This window comes from Centroberyx gerrardi, chromosome 20 (assembly GCF_048128805.1).
Source record: "Centroberyx gerrardi isolate f3 chromosome 20, fCenGer3.hap1.cur.20231027, whole genome shotgun sequence".
Taxonomy (NCBI): Eukaryota; Metazoa; Chordata; class Actinopteri; order Beryciformes; family Berycidae; genus Centroberyx; species Centroberyx gerrardi.
Window position 1 is genome coordinate 11,750,870 of NC_136016.1, and position 18,448 is coordinate 11,769,317.

At 43.9% G+C, this 18,448-nt stretch overlaps 1 protein-coding gene across 1 annotated transcript in view; it reads left to right on the plus strand.

Moving 5' to 3' along the window:
• The window catches only part of skap1 (src kinase associated phosphoprotein 1), a 29,990-nt gene that overhangs the window by 10,263 nt on the left and 1,279 nt on the right, over positions 1-18,448 (plus strand). Inside the window, exons 5-11 of the mRNA XM_078290656.1 lie at positions 4,818-4,898; positions 5,298-5,381; positions 5,469-5,593; positions 5,996-6,059; positions 7,085-7,315; positions 10,063-10,116; positions 10,362-10,471. Of these exons, the coding sequence (XP_078146782.1) occupies positions 4,818-4,898; positions 5,298-5,381; positions 5,469-5,593; positions 5,996-6,059; positions 7,085-7,315; positions 10,063-10,116; positions 10,362-10,471 (749 nt within the window). The remainder of the gene's footprint in view (positions 1-4,817; positions 4,899-5,297; positions 5,382-5,468; positions 5,594-5,995; positions 6,060-7,084; positions 7,316-10,062; positions 10,117-10,361; positions 10,472-18,448) is intronic.

Consider the following 18,448-nt stretch of genomic DNA (forward strand, 5'->3'; position numbering starts at 1 on the left):
ATAGGCATGAGCTACGGCTCAGACTACACAGTGCAATAACATGGAGCTTGTGAACATATTTAGTTACCATTATTGCTAAAATTATATTTAGGGCATTTTAGGGGATACAATAAAAGCATTTTAAAGTTGCAATAACTGTACATTCAGAGGTTTAGTGTGTTGATTTTCTTTGAGTGTTTTTCCCTCTAGGCTCTCTCATTGACTGTGTTATATCCCGTTTTTATCACCAACATGCAGGCTCTCCTGTGGGCCCAAACTCCTCCATTGTTGGTATTTATATTCCTACTACAGTTTTTTGTCGGTGTCAGTGAAGCAGCTGAAAACCATCCCCTGCGATTAGAGGATCATTGTATCTGCAGTTAAGCATTTGAATAGTGGTAGTAAATCTACAAAAGGGAAATTCAGGGTCGCTGTAGACACTGCTTATGGCTGCCCAGGGGGAAGCCGATGTCACATAGTAAATTTAGCCCCTTAGTGTCTTTACAGTGGCCAGCCTATGATTTTTGAATGTAGGAATTGAACGGAGCGGAGCCTAGAATGACTTGACGTATATTCCTACACAGAGGCACGGAAACATCGTTTTTTTTTTTTCAAGAGTAACAGAGTAACTCAGAAAATAACTTGGGCAAACACTTGATTTTTCCAGATGGCATTAAAGTTGCCAGCCTAACAAAATTTCCAGTATTGTTTAATATTTACCTGAATACTTTGTGTGTACAGTAAAGCTTCTATTCTATTTTATTCTAAGCCAGAGACTGAGCTTTCTTGTTTAACCTCATTGACATCCCCGGTCAAAAAAAAAGAAAAGAAATCCAAAACACACTCCTGCATAAATTCCCATTCCCATTAAACGATATTAGATACTACATACACACACATCAGGCACACTGATATAATGCATTGCATGTTTTTTTTGGCTCAAACACATGCATTAGGGGGTTCTATACACGGTTTATGTATCGATGACTGAAGTCCTAATCAAATCAGGGGGAGAATTGGAGGGCAGGGAAGACATTCTGCCCTTAACCTCAGTGCCTCTCTGTCTCTCTCCTCCCCTCTGATGGCCGCCTTGCTGGAGGGACGCACAGCAAAGGCCTCCCACTGTAATGAGGAAAAATGTATCAATTTAGCTCGGCCTGTGCGCAGATTGAGCGCCGGCTGGGTGAAGGTGCACTGAGTGAATCCTTTTTCCTAATCAAGGACAGTATCGGAGAGGATTGCGGTCTCGCTCGCTTCGTCTGTAGAATCAGCAGCATTCCTCCCTGCAGCCCCCTCAGGGCCGGGGAGCCTCTTTCTGCCTTCTGTTTCACCTCATCAGCAGAGTTCACGCGGGGGTCAGGTCCTGCCCCCTGATGCTGCATTCAATGCAATACCTCTTGCATCGAAAGGCACTGTGAAAGCCCCCGCGCTCAAGGACTAAGCAGAGGAGAAAGAAAACATATGATAACTAGCTAATCTTGATCCCTACCTGTGCTGCGAGGGAGTATATTATTGAGTCACCTACTCCTTTGATCCATTCGACCTGGGCCAGACACTCCTGTTTAGGTGTATTAATCTCATGAAGTGTACATTGTAACTGGAGAATATTTTGTTCATTTGTTCACGTCTTAATAGTTGATACACGCAAATACCTTGTTTTGCTGGTAATCTATTGTTATTTTCTCTATACAATCTGGATTGAAAAGGCAAAATCTGTCTTTCTGTACCTAAGATGGTGTAGTGGTTAAGACCCCTGCCTCCACATGTACCGCTGCTGGGATTGAACCCCGCCAGAACCGTCTCTCCTCTCCTCGCCTTCCCACTGTCTCAAAGAAAAGATGCTACCGCTCACTTCCCTTTACGCTCCCTCTGTTGTTTCCATAGCATTTGCTTCTTCTACAGCATCATCAACCTTACTTTTGAGCATTTTCGTGTTTTCATAACATCTTTGTTGCATTATGACCACAGTTAGATATAATGTAACATATTAGTCCTCCCACCCAACCATTTCCCTTCATTTTGATTCACTCTCTGCCCAGCCTTTGATTGACTTTCAGCCTAACTAAAGTGGATTTTAATGAGAGAATACATTAACTCCCTCTGGTCATGCTAACATAAATCAGCCTTTTCTTGCGGGATCAACTGCTGAGCTCATAACACCATGCTGAGAGAGTGTGAATAACCAAATGAGAGATTGCGGCCGTGGCAAACCGCTGGCAGCTCAGATGCATTGTTGTGTATCCCCGGAGTTTAAAGCAAGTTCGGGAAGGCAACTAAAACAGAGCACTTAACATCATACAGGTCAGGTTTCTTCTGGAAATGTTCCTTTGCCCGGATCAATTAAACACATATCTCTGGTCAATTTCTATTGATTGTTTTCTCCCATTTGGAAATGGGGTGACTCAAATCTTTTCTTGTTGATGACCACTGAGAACAGTTAGATTCAGTTAGCCTGGCCTATAGCAGGCCCTCACCTTGATTTACTAAACACGCTACGTGACTGGAACATTCCATCTATCTGCCTCTCTCCGTTGGTAATTGCACTCAGCTAAAAGCTAAATAGGTTATGCTGAAATATCAATAAATTGCCATCAAATTAATGTCAATACCAAAGCTGTGGATGGTGCTAATTAAAAAGCAAAAGGGATGAAAATGAAGTCGTGGCATTGCTCTGAATAATTGATAATGCAATTTATGATTTTTATGAAAGAGTGCCGTCTGTCTGCGATTCTGATGAGGCCCTAATTAGATGCATTAATGTGTCTCTCTGTGCCTGTACTCAAACTCAAAATTCAAACACCATGATGATTGTTGGGTTTTTAACGCTCTAAATTACACGTTTTCAAATAACATTACCTCTGAATATCCACTTAAAATTGTGTTGGTCCCAAAGAGGTGTTAGTGTGTTATTTGATTAAAAGAGACATTGTTCATCCTGGGCCAATCAGATTCTGTTTTTGTTGAGGGTGGGATCAAGGGCATGGAAGGATTTCAGTGAACTGCAGTAAGCAGTATATGCTTTTAGGTTGTGCTGCTACCCTGTGGAAGAATCGTGAACTATAGTGTTCATGTTTCCCCGTTCAGTACGCATCCCTTTACGCCCGTGGAATCCGGCTGAATGTGAAATCCCTGTTTGCGTCCACTCAGTCCGGTTTTACCAGCGTTTCAGATTCATACAAAGAGAGAGAGAGTCGAGTGAGGTCATGTCTTCCCGTGTTAAAGTGCTAAACATACGCACGAATGTGTAATGTTTATTGACTCAAGCAGATCAGAGTGATCCCGTGTTGATTTTGTACCTCCTCATCTATTAACCGGGCTCGACCTTTGAGATAAATGAAGAGCGAGGGAGGCAGACGGATGAGGGGATTAGAAGAGGGCCGCAACAGGGAAGCAGACCCAGAAAAATGGACGGACTGCTGGCGGATGGATGAGGTGGAGGAGCCTAATGATCGCTGTTTGTTATGATGTACTGAATCAGGTTCTCTTTGACAAAACAGTCCTTAGCACCTCTGTATTTATAGTGTCACCAGTCAGTCCATCCACAAAGGCAGGCCGATGATATGTGAGTGCGTTAGTGCCGTGAGGTGTCTGGGGCGCTGCTCTGGAGTGACCCGCTCATCTGTCAGGCCCACGAGCTGAAGCGGTGCAGGGTTATCGGATCACACACTGGATTGGTCTGAACTTGATGCATAAATCTCTGGAATGTTACTTGAGCAAAAACAAGAAAGCAACAAACATCAGCTTGCTTTGTGTCATTCTCTAGATCAAGGTTATTTTGAAAAAAAAAAAAAAAAACCCACACTGAATTCTGACAAGGGAACGCCCTGAAAACAACAAGACATCACACAGGAGTAGGAGTAGGCATTCAGCCGGCAAGCTGTTTCATGTTCCTGATTTTTATGAATGAGAAAGAGGTTCCTATTTGTCTAATGTTGGGGGATCCGCTTTGTTTAAACTAGAGGACCCAGTTACGCTATGACATGTTTGGTTTTCCTAGCAGTTAAACAGGTCCTTTTCAAAGCGGATAGACTCCAGGCATTTTCCCTTGTCATCAGCGGTCTGAATGGGGTGTCACACTGACTAGTGTAAATGGACTTTAAATTGTTCCTGTATTTCAAACTAAAAAGGCGGTTCCTGCTCTCCCTCTGCTTTTCTCCTTGTAAGGCTAATGCCTGATGACTAATGAATCGAGAGGAAGCTGAGCTTTATTTTTGACACGTGGAAAAGCCAGGTACTCCCGATGAGGCGTAGGGCGGAAGATGGCCCTTGAAGCTGACCTGGGGTCAGTCTTGCAATTTCCCCACTAATGGCTAAGGTTAGAATACGGGACACGTAAGCTGATTTCTTGTTAGAACCTCAAAAGTAAGCTGATAAACACCAATCCTTTCTGGCATCAGTAGGTTAAATATGATGTAAAATATATTGTGCATTGCTTGCCTAACAACTGCACTAGTTTACTTAAGCTCAAGTTATGCCACTGTTCTATAGTGCTAAAAATGTGACTTTGCAGATTGGAGAGGGTTGTTTGAATTCCCACAGGCAGGTCGCTCCCATTAAAAGGGCAGTGTGAGCAGATGTATGGACTGCAGTGCTCAGCAGCACTGTAAATGTATTGATCCCAGTTTCCTAAAGCCTAGGCAGGGGTGTATTTGATCCACAGCTTAGGAGACTTTATGTTCATGGTGTGTGTGTCTGTGTGTGTGTGTGTATGTGTGTGTATGTGTGTTGCCTTGGGGCCTATTTCTATGCAGGAATTAAGAACATATTAAGTATCTCTTAATGAGGAGTTCATTGGGAACACATTGACAGACCACAGTGTCCATTGCTTCTGTTCACAGTCTTTGGGGAAATCCCCAGCGTGGCGGCCCAGGATCTCAGCAACATCTTGAAGCAAGGCTACTTGGAAAAGAAACGACGAGGTAGCACAATATCAGACCTGGGTTAAATAGTATTCGCAAATAATACTATTTGACTGTTTGTTTTAACTTACTTGGAGTACCAAATGGGTGGGGTTTACAGCATTGGGATAATTCTAATAGTCTTATAATACTGTAAATTATTTATCACTAAAAAGTATACTAAATTGACTTTCAGTTACTTGCCCTAACTTTCTGTCTGACTAATTGTATTGTCCAATGTCCAACATGCCAAACTTCAACCATCTGGCATCTAAGTAGAAAAAAATAAACCATGAAAAGTATTTAGAAATATATATGTGCAAAGGATATATCTATATTACAAATGAATAACCCAATGCATATATGGTATTTTGCATTTTGTTGTGTATTCAGTGCTAACAGTGTACTTTTTTAATTTAGACCACAGCTTCTTCGGCTCAGAGTGGCAAAAGAGATGGTGTGTCCTGAACAACACAATATTCTACTACTTTGGGAATGAAAAAGGTTTGTTTGGAATGCCAACATACAGACACATTTGAGCAACTTAAACTGAATCAAATAAGATTCTACTATGCTCACTCTTCTCCACAGACAAACAGCAGAAGGGTTCATTCTATATCAATGGCTATACTGTAGAGCTGGTGGCCAACCTACGCAAAGACTCTAAAAAAAACGCCTGTTTTGAGCTCAGTGCCCCTGGACGGCGGACCTACCAGGTGGGTATAATCACAACATGCAGTAATTGAAAATGTGTCAGATATTTTTTGATAGACTTTGTTTTGTGAGTGGCATGGCAAATGGCACATCAACAAAAAAGTCATGCTGCTTGTGCATAACATTGTTTTCTCATTCAGTAAGGATTGACAGTTTCACACTATGTGTGTCTTAGTCTATATTTAAATGGAGACAGAGCATCTGATTTCAAACCATCTGTGGCACAGACGTGATAATTTCATAGTTATCTCAACAGGGAAAATTTGGATTTGTTATGTTTAGACAGCCAGGAAGAGATAATATCTGTGCTACAAAGAGTCAAAAATCAGATCTTTTGTCCCTGTGTAAATGCTGCCTTAGATGTCATATGATAATCATGGTATTATTGTCACTCTTTCCCACAGTTCACTGCCAGCAGTCCTCGAGAGGCCAGAGAATGGGTGGCCCAGATCAATTTCGTACTGAGAGGTAAGCCAGCATGTCCTCTTACTTTTTTAAAAAACACAAGCTGATTGGAAAATAAAATTAAAGGAGAACAATAGTTTACTCAATTGTCCAAGCTCTTTCCCCCCCCCCACCGTTTTCCTGACGTTTGCTTGTGTTTTGGAGGGGCAGAAAGGTCAGAAATGAAAGGGAGCCCTTTTTCATCTCTGATTCGGATGAAAACAACTCTATCCATCACTACCAGCCCAGCCAATCAGAGTTCTGAACCTCCTCATTCGACACGTCACCGACCGTCTGTGTCATGCGCGCCACCATGTAGCTCTAGTGCTGCTGCCCTCCCCCACCCCAACCTCTCCACCCCTAACCCTCCTACCAAATTCCAACTTACGGGAAATTGATTGGTAGACGTTCTGGTTATCCTCCAGTGACATTGATTTCTGCCCGGCCGATGGTGTATGGCGGGGGACCTGATACCCTGTGTTGCAGTGGCCAGTCGCCTGCAATCAGACCGCTCCTCCATCTGAGCGAGCAGTTGTGCATCTTCTGCTCTAAAATGGGCTCAGACCGGGCCACTGATTTGCGGGAAGTAACAGACACCTGGCAGTTTGTCTCAGTTCCCTCCGGCCCCGTTTCACTACAAAACCCAGTCCGATCCACGAGATTTACAGACGATTATTTACCCTCTTCACCACCTGAATTCACATTAAGTGGTTGAGAGCAAGGCTGTCTTTTGTGTTCTTTTTTAACATATAGATTTGTCTACTAATCAGTGGATGTGAACTTCTGCTTTTTATTGCTTTTCTGCTTTTAACAATGAACAGAAGAGAGACAGGGAAGATACATGCGACACAGGTCAGGAGCCGGATCCAAAACCACAATGATGCTAGTCATCACTAGTATATGGCACGTGTCCCAGCCTGTTGTGCCACCAGGACGCCTTTAACATTTCTCTTGCTGTCCCTTTAATGCACGTGTGCGCCTTCTGTGCCGCGCCGTGTTCCACCGCTCCACTAACGCCGCCGATCACGTTGTGTCTCCGTCCCTGATAGATCTCAGCTCCAGCTTCATCCCTTTCGATGACGACGAGGAGGAGGAAGAGGATGAGGAAGAGGAGACCTATGATGACATTGAAGGGGTGACCGGCCCTCCCCCGCCGCGGCCCGGTGCTGCCCAGGCCTCCCAGAGCAGCCAGGAGGAGTGGAGGGGCAGGCGAGGAGGACAGGAGAGAGGGGGCGATGAGGAGGAGGAGGAGGAGGACGATATCTATGAGGTGCTGCCAGGTATGGGACATGGTTACCTCACACACACACACACACACACACGTAAGAGCAGGCGCACACACAGATAAATAGGCGGGAAGGCAGATACGTGCTACACACACATACGCTTGTGATACTCAGTCAGACAAATAGACAAACACACACACACATTTGGACAGTCTCCCTCTTTGCCTCTCACACACACACACTCAAGCCCTAAGGGATTCTTGTAATAACCTTCCCTGGCTGTGATGTTTGTATTGCCAGGTGCCTCCCTATCACTGCAACTCCCAGGCTGATCACTCATTATAAATCAAGCAACACTAATAAGCATGTCAGGGCTGAGGTGGCTGTTACAGAACCACACAGGGCTTTAAGGGGAAGAGAGATCTAGAGATCAGCTTCCCCTGGTCCCTCTCCCAATCTTACTAATTACTGGGGACAGAGCTATCTATTTAGAAACAGTTATGTTGTTGAAATCAGCAAGAGCCCAGTAGTCCTGAATGCTCTCTGATATAAAGTTCAATTAGCTAATGTTGCCAGGCAACAAATAGCCTACAATTCAATCCACTAAGCAGAGTTTTGGCTAAAATTGCCTAGCAACGGCAATTTAGCTGAAAGGAAGTAAAAACTGTATTTCTCAGGGCTTAAAATAGTTCTGGGCCTCTTAATGTCACATCTTTAATAGATATTAGAGTTTGATTGAGGACGTTGCAAAACTGTCTAGGAGCAAATCCACCCAACTCCCTACAGAGGAGGAGTACAGTCCCATGTGTCAGGGTGGCTACAAGATCCTGAGAAGGACAAAGGGGGTGATCTGATCTTTTCAGGGCCATCGTCCATCACCCTTTCTATTAAATAAGATACATCAAGATTCTGTTTCACTCAGTGAGTACATTACCTTTGCCAAAATCATTGGTGAGAGGGAAATCAGTCTTCGGACTGTCATGCTGGCGTACAAAGCCATCTGGGAAGGGGTACAGACCCTGACCACAGATGGCATATCGAATGACAGGCTCTTTCGTTCACTTTCTCACCCCTTCACTTATCAATCATTCTGCCCCTCTCTTTGGTCACTTACCACTTCTCTACAGTGATTGGATACTGTTAAATGATCAGACTTTTACAGCTTTTTTCAGGGATCAGGACCACAAAAGGCAGGAAAAGTGCCTTTGTTTGTATTTGAAGAAGCTGAAATCATGAAAAAAAAAAAATATATATATATCATATCCTTGGTTAGTAGTCTTTGCAGTGACTGTATATTGTTAATTGATCAGACTTTTGATTTTTTTTTTACTGTTAACATGGTTGTCATTTATTATCCAATCAGTTAGAATCAGTCAGAATTGCCAACATTCATTGTTCACATGAAAGATTTAGACATTTTCCTAGTGTTGTGTTATCATTAATAGCATGCCAAATATCATTCAGTATTTGCAGAATTTAACCCTTGTTTTTTTTATTGCAACATAGCTAAACTGACAGGGAAATGCTGAATAAGTTTGAAGCATCATTTTCCAGGTGATGAGCTCCCTCCATTTTGTTGGAGCACAGAGCTGAACGGGGCTCTGTTGCAGAGAGAATGCAGAGGGATGGTGGTATTGGCTCTGGTGCTGATGACTGATTTTATTGACTGGAAAATTAAATCACTTTGATATAGAAACCGTTGGCCCATAGCGGTGGCCTCTCAACTGAAGGATGCTCTTCTCTACAGCACTTGAACAGCGCTGAACAAATGTTTGGACTCTTTACAAACTAAATTACGATCTCTTTTTTTCCTTGGTGGTGTAATGGCGATGTGCGGCAATTTCCCGTTTTTAGGAAAGTCATATTCATGCATAATGCATGGATTTATAATCATCTCTGCATTTCAAAAAATATCAGAATAATTTTGTTTGAAACATGCTGTAACCTGAAAATGTTGGTCATTTTGTGTTTGTGTGTCTTTGTGTATGTGTGTGTGTGTGTGTGTGTGTTTGTGTGTGTGTGTGTGTGTGTGAGAGAGAGAGAGAGAGAAAAAAAAATAGGAGACAGAGAGGGAGAACAAAGACCCCCCCCCCCCCCAACATATACACACACACACACACACACACTCACACACACAGATGCATGTGCATATTTGTGTGTAAATGTACAGTATGTGTTTGGATACAGTATGTTTATGTTCTCGTGTGTGTGTATGTGTGTGTGCACATGTGCGTGTGCGTGCATCCTGCCTGCTGTTCCTGGAAGCGGAGGCGCAGGTTGTGCTGGAGGGTGGATAGGGTTGCTGGGTTGTGGCGTTGCTGTCAGCCTGACAGTGTAAGGATGGATGTGGGAGACAGAGAGCAGGGATATCACTGTGTCACCTCTCAGACCAACCGGGTGCCACGCCCCACAATCAATGCCACGTCCACCTCCATGTGCCTTGAACACAGCCACTCCTCAACTCTTTCAGCCTGCGACTCTGATAAATTGGAGAAATTGATTCTCAACCAGGAGCCCGGTGTGATGAAAGCATGCTAATACTGCTGTCATGTGGGAGTCACATGAGAGATTGGGCCGCGATCCATTTTTGGGTCCTGAAGTATAGTTTAAGAAACACTGCCAGAAGAGAGCTTGGAACATTGCCTTTAGTTTACTGCTCATAAAAATGAGTTAAATCCGCTTAAGTGGCAAGTGTTTTGTCTCAAACATTATCTGTGTCTCAGAGCTCCTGTTTCAAAGAAATTTTCATCACCTCAGTTTTGCTTTTGGCTTGTATTTTTTATTTTTTATTTTTTTTTCAGAGGAGGATTTTCCAGATGCTGCGGAGGAGAGCAGTGAGAGGAACACCAAACCAGGTCAGAACCTCATCTCACTATCAGCTTTCCTCCTAATGCCTCAATTTCCTTCCTTGAGTGTCTTAACAGCCAAAATAATGAGAAAGTCCCAATTTTCAAATGTTGTCTAGGTGTGTATTGCATGTACAGTGGCCCGTGACTCAATAGTTCACCCTTGTTTTGCAGCAACTGGTTTTGTCTGAAGACTTGGGGAAAGAACAGTGTCTCGTTGTTTTATTTAATTTGTGCTCTGTGTTTCCTCTCAGCTTGGTCATCAGATTATGCTAACTACTACCAGGGTTTATGGGATTGCGAGGCCGACGAGCCAGACGAGTTGGCCTTCCAGAGAGGAGATCTCATCTACATCGTTAGCAAGGTCAGCATCAACATCAGCAAAAATAATGAGAGAGGATATCTTTCAAACTTCTTTTAGGATTTCAGCTCTTTTGGACACACAAATGACAAATTCAAATGGGAGATTACAGTTTTCCCATTCATATGTAATGGAAAATTACGATTCCTGATTACATCCCTGAATCACAACGCACATAATTACAGTAGTAATTACGGTAGTTTAAAATGAGTAAAATGTGGTGCAAATGTGTAGAATGTGTAATTAGTTAAGGGTTAAACAACATCAACGCCAATAATCACTTTGTCCTCATTTACTTTATGAACATGCTGATATCCCCAACATCTAAATTTCTCTGTTAGTTAGCGCTTGTGTCTTGATGCAGCGGTGAAGCACCAACAGTGGCATTGTCTATTCCTGGGCCACTAGGGTGAAGTGCCATTCGGGCGCTGGGTAATGGTGCTGTTGTTCATTATGGAGCCTGTATCACAGGGGTTAATTGAGTGAGCAGTCATGCGAAGCCCTCCTCTTCTGTTTGACATAAACTGCAGGTGAAGCCATCCTGCATCTCAGCTCTTTTCTCTCAATCTATTTCCCTGTGTTTTATGGCCATCTTGTAGTTACATGCAGAGTATCTACTAGTGAAAAGCCACCCTACTGGAAATCAATGGCTTGTAATTTGGGCACTTCTACTCTGCTGCGTATAGGGACTTGTTCCCAGACTGCTGCTATTGGTTGGTTTGCAATTGAATCATCATGTACTGCGTTTACATTATTTGATGTGCAGTAGGAGGAAATTACGGTATATTCAGTAACCTCTTTTTTTAGTAATTGTGTGGTAGAGAATGAAATTATGTATTCAACTTAATTTCTTGCAATTTAAATCACCAATGGCCTTGAATGTTTAATAAATATATCAGAGCCACTGAATTTTCATAATTTATGTTTTGATATTGGCCAGTTTTAGTAAATAAATGACACAGTTGTTTCTACATTAATAAAAATATTACTCTTATAATAAATTAAAGAAATAAAGGTTTAGTTTTACTAAAATGTCCAAACATAAGCAAACACTATCTGTTTGCACTGAATGAAATGGAGCCTTTTGTTTAAAACAGCAAATATGGGACAGGTGAAATATGCTCTTCACAGGAAGATGGACTTTTAATTGAGGTTCTCTTGGCAGTGCCAGATTAATGAGATGCCACCATTCTGTGTCTGTGTGCTCTGGTTGATAGGGGAAAATGTCAAAACAGCCATGTCCATTTTTCATGTAAGGATGATAAAGGCACCGTACTTTGGAAACAAAGGGGACTTGGCTCTGCGCTACAAATCCACCCCAAACAGCCTGAGCTCTGCCTGGTATATTACCTTTCACTGTATGGGTCAGATTACCGCTTCACTAGAGACCTTAAAAGCAAAGCAACTCCAGGTTGGATGCGCGACATGGCTGTAGTGTCTCACACTCTTAATGACACAGATTACTCTTGTTTTGTCAAGCTGTACGCCTAAGTCATAACATAGTGACAGACTACGAGAGAGTATTCTAACTATCCTCTAATGGATTTAAAGTGAGGGTCTGGCTGTAAATTATTTAGAGGTGATCTCCGGACGACTCCTGAATGTTTGGTTTTGTGTGACGACAAGACTCCACCCGTGTCCCATTTTGCGTCCTAATGGCATCACATTTCCCTCATGAATAGCATTATTTGGATTATAGCCTGTAATCGGCTATTTATTTTAATGAGCCCTTGGGGAGGGCTTCCCTGCTTCTTCTGTGTGTACATGCAGGCCCACCAGCGTTCAGTTTTACGGGGGATTCCTGAGAACCCTGACCTCGATGAGTGAAATACGGGCCCTTGGCTAGAACTCAAGCCTGTCTCTTAACTGGGGACCCGGACACATGAAATGGCCGTAATAAAACCAGGGCCCATAAATTCTCTTAGAGGGTGGGAGGCCTGGTTGTCTGTGCTGTTATGTCAACACTGACCATAATTACAAGGTAATAAGGACACGCTCTAAGTGCTAAATCAATGGTGCTAACAAACTGTTATTTTTAAAGCTGGGATGTGATTGACTGCTGAAGTGCAGAATGGGATAGCCACAGGCGTGGTGTCATATGGCTGTGAACTGAGTAGAACATGCCGATTGTATAAAAGGCCCCCATCCATCATTATTGATCTCTCACTTACTGTAAAGTGGGGGCATTTTTACTGTATTTGTGTTTTTTTTTTTTTCCCCTTGTGTATTTGCTGTGTGTGCGTGTGTGTGGATGTGTACATGTGTGATTGTATGTGCCTATCTGTGTATCACTGACAAAGTAAATAAATTAGAAACCTCACAACTCATATGAATCCCATTAGTTCAAGAGAATTAATCTCATAGCGCGCCTCTGCCTCTGGTTTCAGCGATGCCTAACTTGCCTTCCCGAGAGCTCGATGGTACTGCTCAGCGCGCTGATACATGGGCTAGAAACACACCGTGAAATCCATCTCCCGATTTTTGCTCTGGCATTTCATTTCTGAGAGCTTGCATTTTTCTAATGCGCATTATGGCTTTACACTGACATTTTAGTGTGTAATGACAAATACTACACAGTTTTTTGCAATATCACACGCTCCGATTTTTTAACTTGATGCTAATGTTTCGATGTTTCACTTTTTCCACTGCATCATGAAGACCTAAAATGCAGCACAGCGCATAACATGCCAGGAATATGTTTTGTTGAATTTACACTGTGTTGTTATAATAAAGGGTTAATTTATGACAAGATATCACAATGACTAAAAGCAATCGTTTCCCCCCTCCCTGACATCTATAATGCTTGTATTCTCTGCTGGGCATGTCCCTCACTAATCCATAAGGTTGTCCTGCATTCCTGCCCTCTAATTTATGTAGCCAGAATCAAAAGACATGGGCTCTACAGGTCAGCTGTCACATTCCTGTATTCCCACAGGCACTCATGGAGAACGGCGGGATGGAGTGGGGAGAGATTTACGACATAAACCCATCCAGGGTCCTTTAAACTCTGGCAAGCAGCGCTGCCACCTCTCCCTCTCCCTCTCTCTCTCTCCCTCTATCTCCCTGCTCACCTCTCTTCCTCCATCCTCTCTGTCCAACCAAAACCCAGAGAGAGGGAGACCGGTCAGCCAATCCAGTGCAGTTCCTAAAGTAGACCGTCACATCATATCTGGCCAAAGTGTAGAGTTGCAGCCCCCTTGTAAGTGGTGGAGTAGCTTGTTAGAGACAATGAGAACATGGACACCACTGACACCTTGTGGCGGCGGCGAGCAGTGTCCGCGAGAGTAACTGTGTTATAATAGGAAGGCGTTTTCACAAATGACAGCCTGCACACACACCAAAGCCTGATTTACAGCCTTATAGATTTACCTACTGTGATTTACAGTCAGTGCTACACCAATTAAAAATGCAAATTATGATTTAGACAGGGTCCGGATTGTTGTATTATTAAAAATCTAATAAAAAAATATAAACTCACACCGCGTCTGAAGGGCCACTCGTATTCTATCCAAGTGCCATGACAGTCCTCTTTCTTTAGGGTCATAACCGGCTTTGGCCCATTACAAGCCGGTTTGGCCCGCTGCCCACAGGTCACACCAAGTGAATGCAGCTGAAGAAAAGGAAAAGGGGGAAAACAATCAGATGGGAAAAGTCAAGCAAGAGAGACAAAGAGGGGGGGATCCCTTTATCCTTTTGTGTGAACCCTGTCCCCCCTCTCCTTTCTCCTTTTCTCTGTCACACACACCCATTTAAAGACCCCTAGCTGCTATTGTGGCCATAGACACCAAGACGCTATAGACAGGCAAGACATCCTATTTACCACCCAAAGTAGCAGGGGGTGAGTCTGGGGTTTGGGGTCATGCAGGAGGCAGCGGTCATCCCCCGGTCAACTACAGTAGGTCATTATTCAGCCCAAGCCAATAGCCCAGAACCGTGCCCGAGCAACCCACCCCCCAATCCATTCTGCTTAATTATTATAAATGAGGGGCGGCGTAAACAGCCATCATTACAGACACTCAGCGGCATACACAAATCCACTTTAAATTGCTATTAAGTTAAGGAGCCATCCGTAATCCCAGGCGTGCATTAGAAAGGAGCGAGTAGGTTTTCTTTTTATTAAATCTCATCGTCCCTGAGATATTTTCAAACGTTCTCATGCTCTGTCATGTTTCCACTTTGAAGCCAATTCACTGATTTAATTAAAAGCCCACTTGGAAAAAATGGACACTAAGTAGCCATTTCGATCTCTGGTTGTGCAGAATTATCATCCATATTTCTAAATGGATATCGCCAAGATTTTTTTTTCTTCGCACACAATGTGTCTTTATACCCTGAAAATAAGTATTTTTTCCCACTATTTCAGGTATTATCAGGACATTTATAGAGGACTTAAGGAAGTGTACCTGTGTGAGCAGTGAGGAGGGCTCTCTAACCTGATTGCGGGTTAAACAGATCATGGGCTCCTGCCTAGTAGAGGTGTCCATGTTTCTTTGTTAGGGCGACTAGTGATGGAAGAACTGCAGAGCTGCAGTGTATCTGATGACTCTATGTGGAGGGGGAGATAGAGAGAGATAGAGAGAGAGAGAAAGTGAGAGAGAAAGAGAGAGAGAGAAAGGCAGCGAAAGAAAAACAGAAAAAGACAGAGAGAAAAAGAGAGACAGGAGGAAAGCGGAAAGGCTGTTAGAGGAGAGACGGAAGGAGAGAGATAGGAAGAAAGAAGGGAGGGGGTTGGTGGAGAGAAGGAGGGAGGGAGGGAGGGAGAGATTGTAACACCCAGGCGGTGGGTTCAGCGGCAGGGCAATGAGAGACTTCCTGCGCTCCATCACGCCCAAGGCCTGCCTCAGTCAGCTGGTGGCCGAGGAAAGATGCCTCATGTGTCAGGCTTATTAGCACTCCCCCTGGTTTGTATGCATTTGGGAGTGTGCGTGTGTGTGTGTGTGTGTGTGTGTGTGTGTGTGTGGGGGGATGTGGATGTGTGTGCGTTTCATTTGGGAGCATGTGTGTGTATGTGTGTGTGTGGGTTTCGGAAAAAGATGAGAAAGGAAAAAAAGTCAGAATCTCTGTAAAATGTAACATTTTCCCCAAAAAAGAGGTGCATTTTCTGAGACACAGAGATAGAGAGATAGAGACTGAGATAGAGAGATAGAGATAGAGATATTAAAGCTGTCTTTGGACACATGACAGTGGTCTGACACTACACCTGCCTCAGTCCTTGTCTTTCACTGCCAGCCAACCTCCGCTCACCTTCTCCCGCTTCAGGCTTGGGTAGCTGTCAATCCGTCCTCCGGTCGGGAACATGAGCGATGGGCCTATCAGAATGCCACCATTAGCCAGCCCCCTGAGTGGTAAATAAACGATCGCGCCGGTACACTGCAGGTGTTGTCATGGCAACCCACTCTCAGTGCCAGCCCCGCCCACGTTCATTCTCCGCTCTCTCGGCGGAGGAGTCACCGGGAGGTCAACGAGTCGACGCACCGCAGCCGCCACGACACGGCGCTGTTCTCCCCCCCTCCGCCCGCCTCTCCAGCTCTTCAACACAGTCTGAGATGTGATTTGATCTGCATCCAGGCCGCAGCAAACACAGCCTCTGACTGTCACACATGTGTTGCCTCCCACAAATTACACACACAATGCAGACAACGCATTCTGTGTATCCCAGTACATCTTGTTAATGAGATAACGTTCGACATTTCCCAGAGCTCAGCTGCTGAGGGACACTTGATTTTCTAACCCCGGAGAGCACGTTACAGTGTGATCTCCCTCCATGCTGTCCTCCCTCTTTATGGAACACACGTTCCATTTCAAATGAATACTAAACAACTTGTCTCATCAGTCACACCGCCGCTATGACTAGAAATGTGTCTTTTTTTATCCTCAACCTTAGTGTTTTCAGAGGCGAAGATGCAAAAGCACTCAAAACAAACAAATCAACCTAAAAGACAAAATGAGAAAAACAAACAGAAGGAAGAGGACATTGAGGAGTTAGCATAGTTTTTGTCATTTGGATAATTTACTCTCCGTGCCTCTTTGAATGTCCCTATTACAGCAGGTGTACTCTGGATGAACCCGTTTCAAGTATGAGGAAGATGGACTCTGCACGCCTGACAGACTTCCACTGCCATTGGCACCCACTCTGTGATGTAGCAGTTGTATTAAAATGGCGGTGCTGATAATCCAAAAGACCTTTCTCAGGGAGAATTTGAGACCGACTGCACAGATGGGCCGCGGAGATAAATAAAACTCTCTGTCACTACGGTCGGTGGAATAGTGCTGTGACACCCCCAAGGGAGAGAAAAACTGTTTCGCTCCCTCTCTCTGATGCCTCCCCCCCCCCCCGTCCGTCTGTCTTTCCTCTCCTCCTCCTCTGTTCATGTTCTCTCGAATGAGTACTGGAGCCAGCTTTCCGCAACCAGGCTTTTCCCTCTACAGTACTGTGGGGTGCACAATGCAAATATGGAGTATCGTTTTCTCCTTTCAAACTTACTTTCCCCTGGGTCATAAGCTCAGGCCTGCACTGAATTGTCAGTCAGAGTTTGTCAGAGAGCCAAGTATCTATTGAACGTCACCGAGTCACAGTTCTCAGTGTGGTTCAAAGGGTGGGACGATAAGGATGATAATAAACGGTCCTCTGTTCCGCGGGCCTGGATGGACGATCTGCTTATCATGGCTAACTATACCTGCTCTAAAAACACTTGAGTCTCCTGGCTCATCGCTGTCTAAGCGGTTCATCCATCCTGGCTACTCATTAGCAGCAGGCCTGCTTCTCATTCCTCTGGCTGGAGAGGGGTGTCAGGTCTGGATGATTGGCTGGACCATTGACAATATGCCATTTATCATGGCAGTGTGTGTGTGTGTGTTTTTGCAACTAGGCCATGCAAGACCAAGAAGTGAAGTCTGCTTCCGATCTGAAGCGTGTATAGATTAATCTGGTGCACGCCGCATTCAGCTTGTATGTCATCTGTGGAAAAGGACCAAACTGGTATTTTCCATACAAATAGACTATGACACCTGTGCATTTAGAAAGGCTGTATATATATATGTGTGTGTGTGTGCGCTTGTGTATGCTTGCACGTGCGTAGTCGAGCAGTCAGCCATTTCATCTTCTCCTCTCGGTGCCGAGATAAACTGTTCACACACCCATTCTCAATCTGCCGGAGAACGGAGGAGAGATGAGCGGCCAGGCTTTCCGTTCCATCAGGGCGGGAAAATGACGGTGGGCAGGTGCTGCCGCTCCTCCGCTGGGCTTTAACGCCCCCCTGGTCCCTGGCCAAATATTGATCTAGTAGTTAGGGCCCAACTGTCGTGATCAGATTATCATATGGTGGTTGATGTAAGTCAATCACGTAAAGATGCACAGGAGCACTTGAATGAATCACAGAAGAATGAATTTGGTGTGTGTACCTCCAGCCTCATGTGATGGGGTTTAAATTTTAAGTTGTTTAAATTTAGAATCATAGAATTTGCAAAAATTGGGTTTTACAGGTTTGGAAAAGCTGTGGAAAATAATACCGAATAGAACAAAAATGTATAGGCGCTCATCCTGTCCTGAGAATGTCAAAATGTATTGTGGTCCAATTTATAAATATCTACAGATTTTTAATTCCATTTACTTCAGTTAAGACAGACTTATTTTATTCTATAAACTCTCCAGGTTGAGTTTGATTACAGTGCCTGTTTTGTTTAACATGTGACACAGATCTAGCATTTTCTTTGTTATATACACATGGAAAAATCCAATAACATTTTTTATTTGATCACATAACATATTTCTCAGGAGCACACAAAGTAAGATACTTTTCATAGCTAATGACTGGAAACTCACAGGCAGGCAGGCAGGCAGTGGTTACGGCTTGTGGGCAGTTCAATAGCAGTTGGAATGAAGCAGTCTTATTTCAGACAATCAGATATTAATATGGTCACCTCAGTTTGATTAACTGTTTTTCACGATTTTTATATCAAGACCCCCAAGGTTGTAAAATC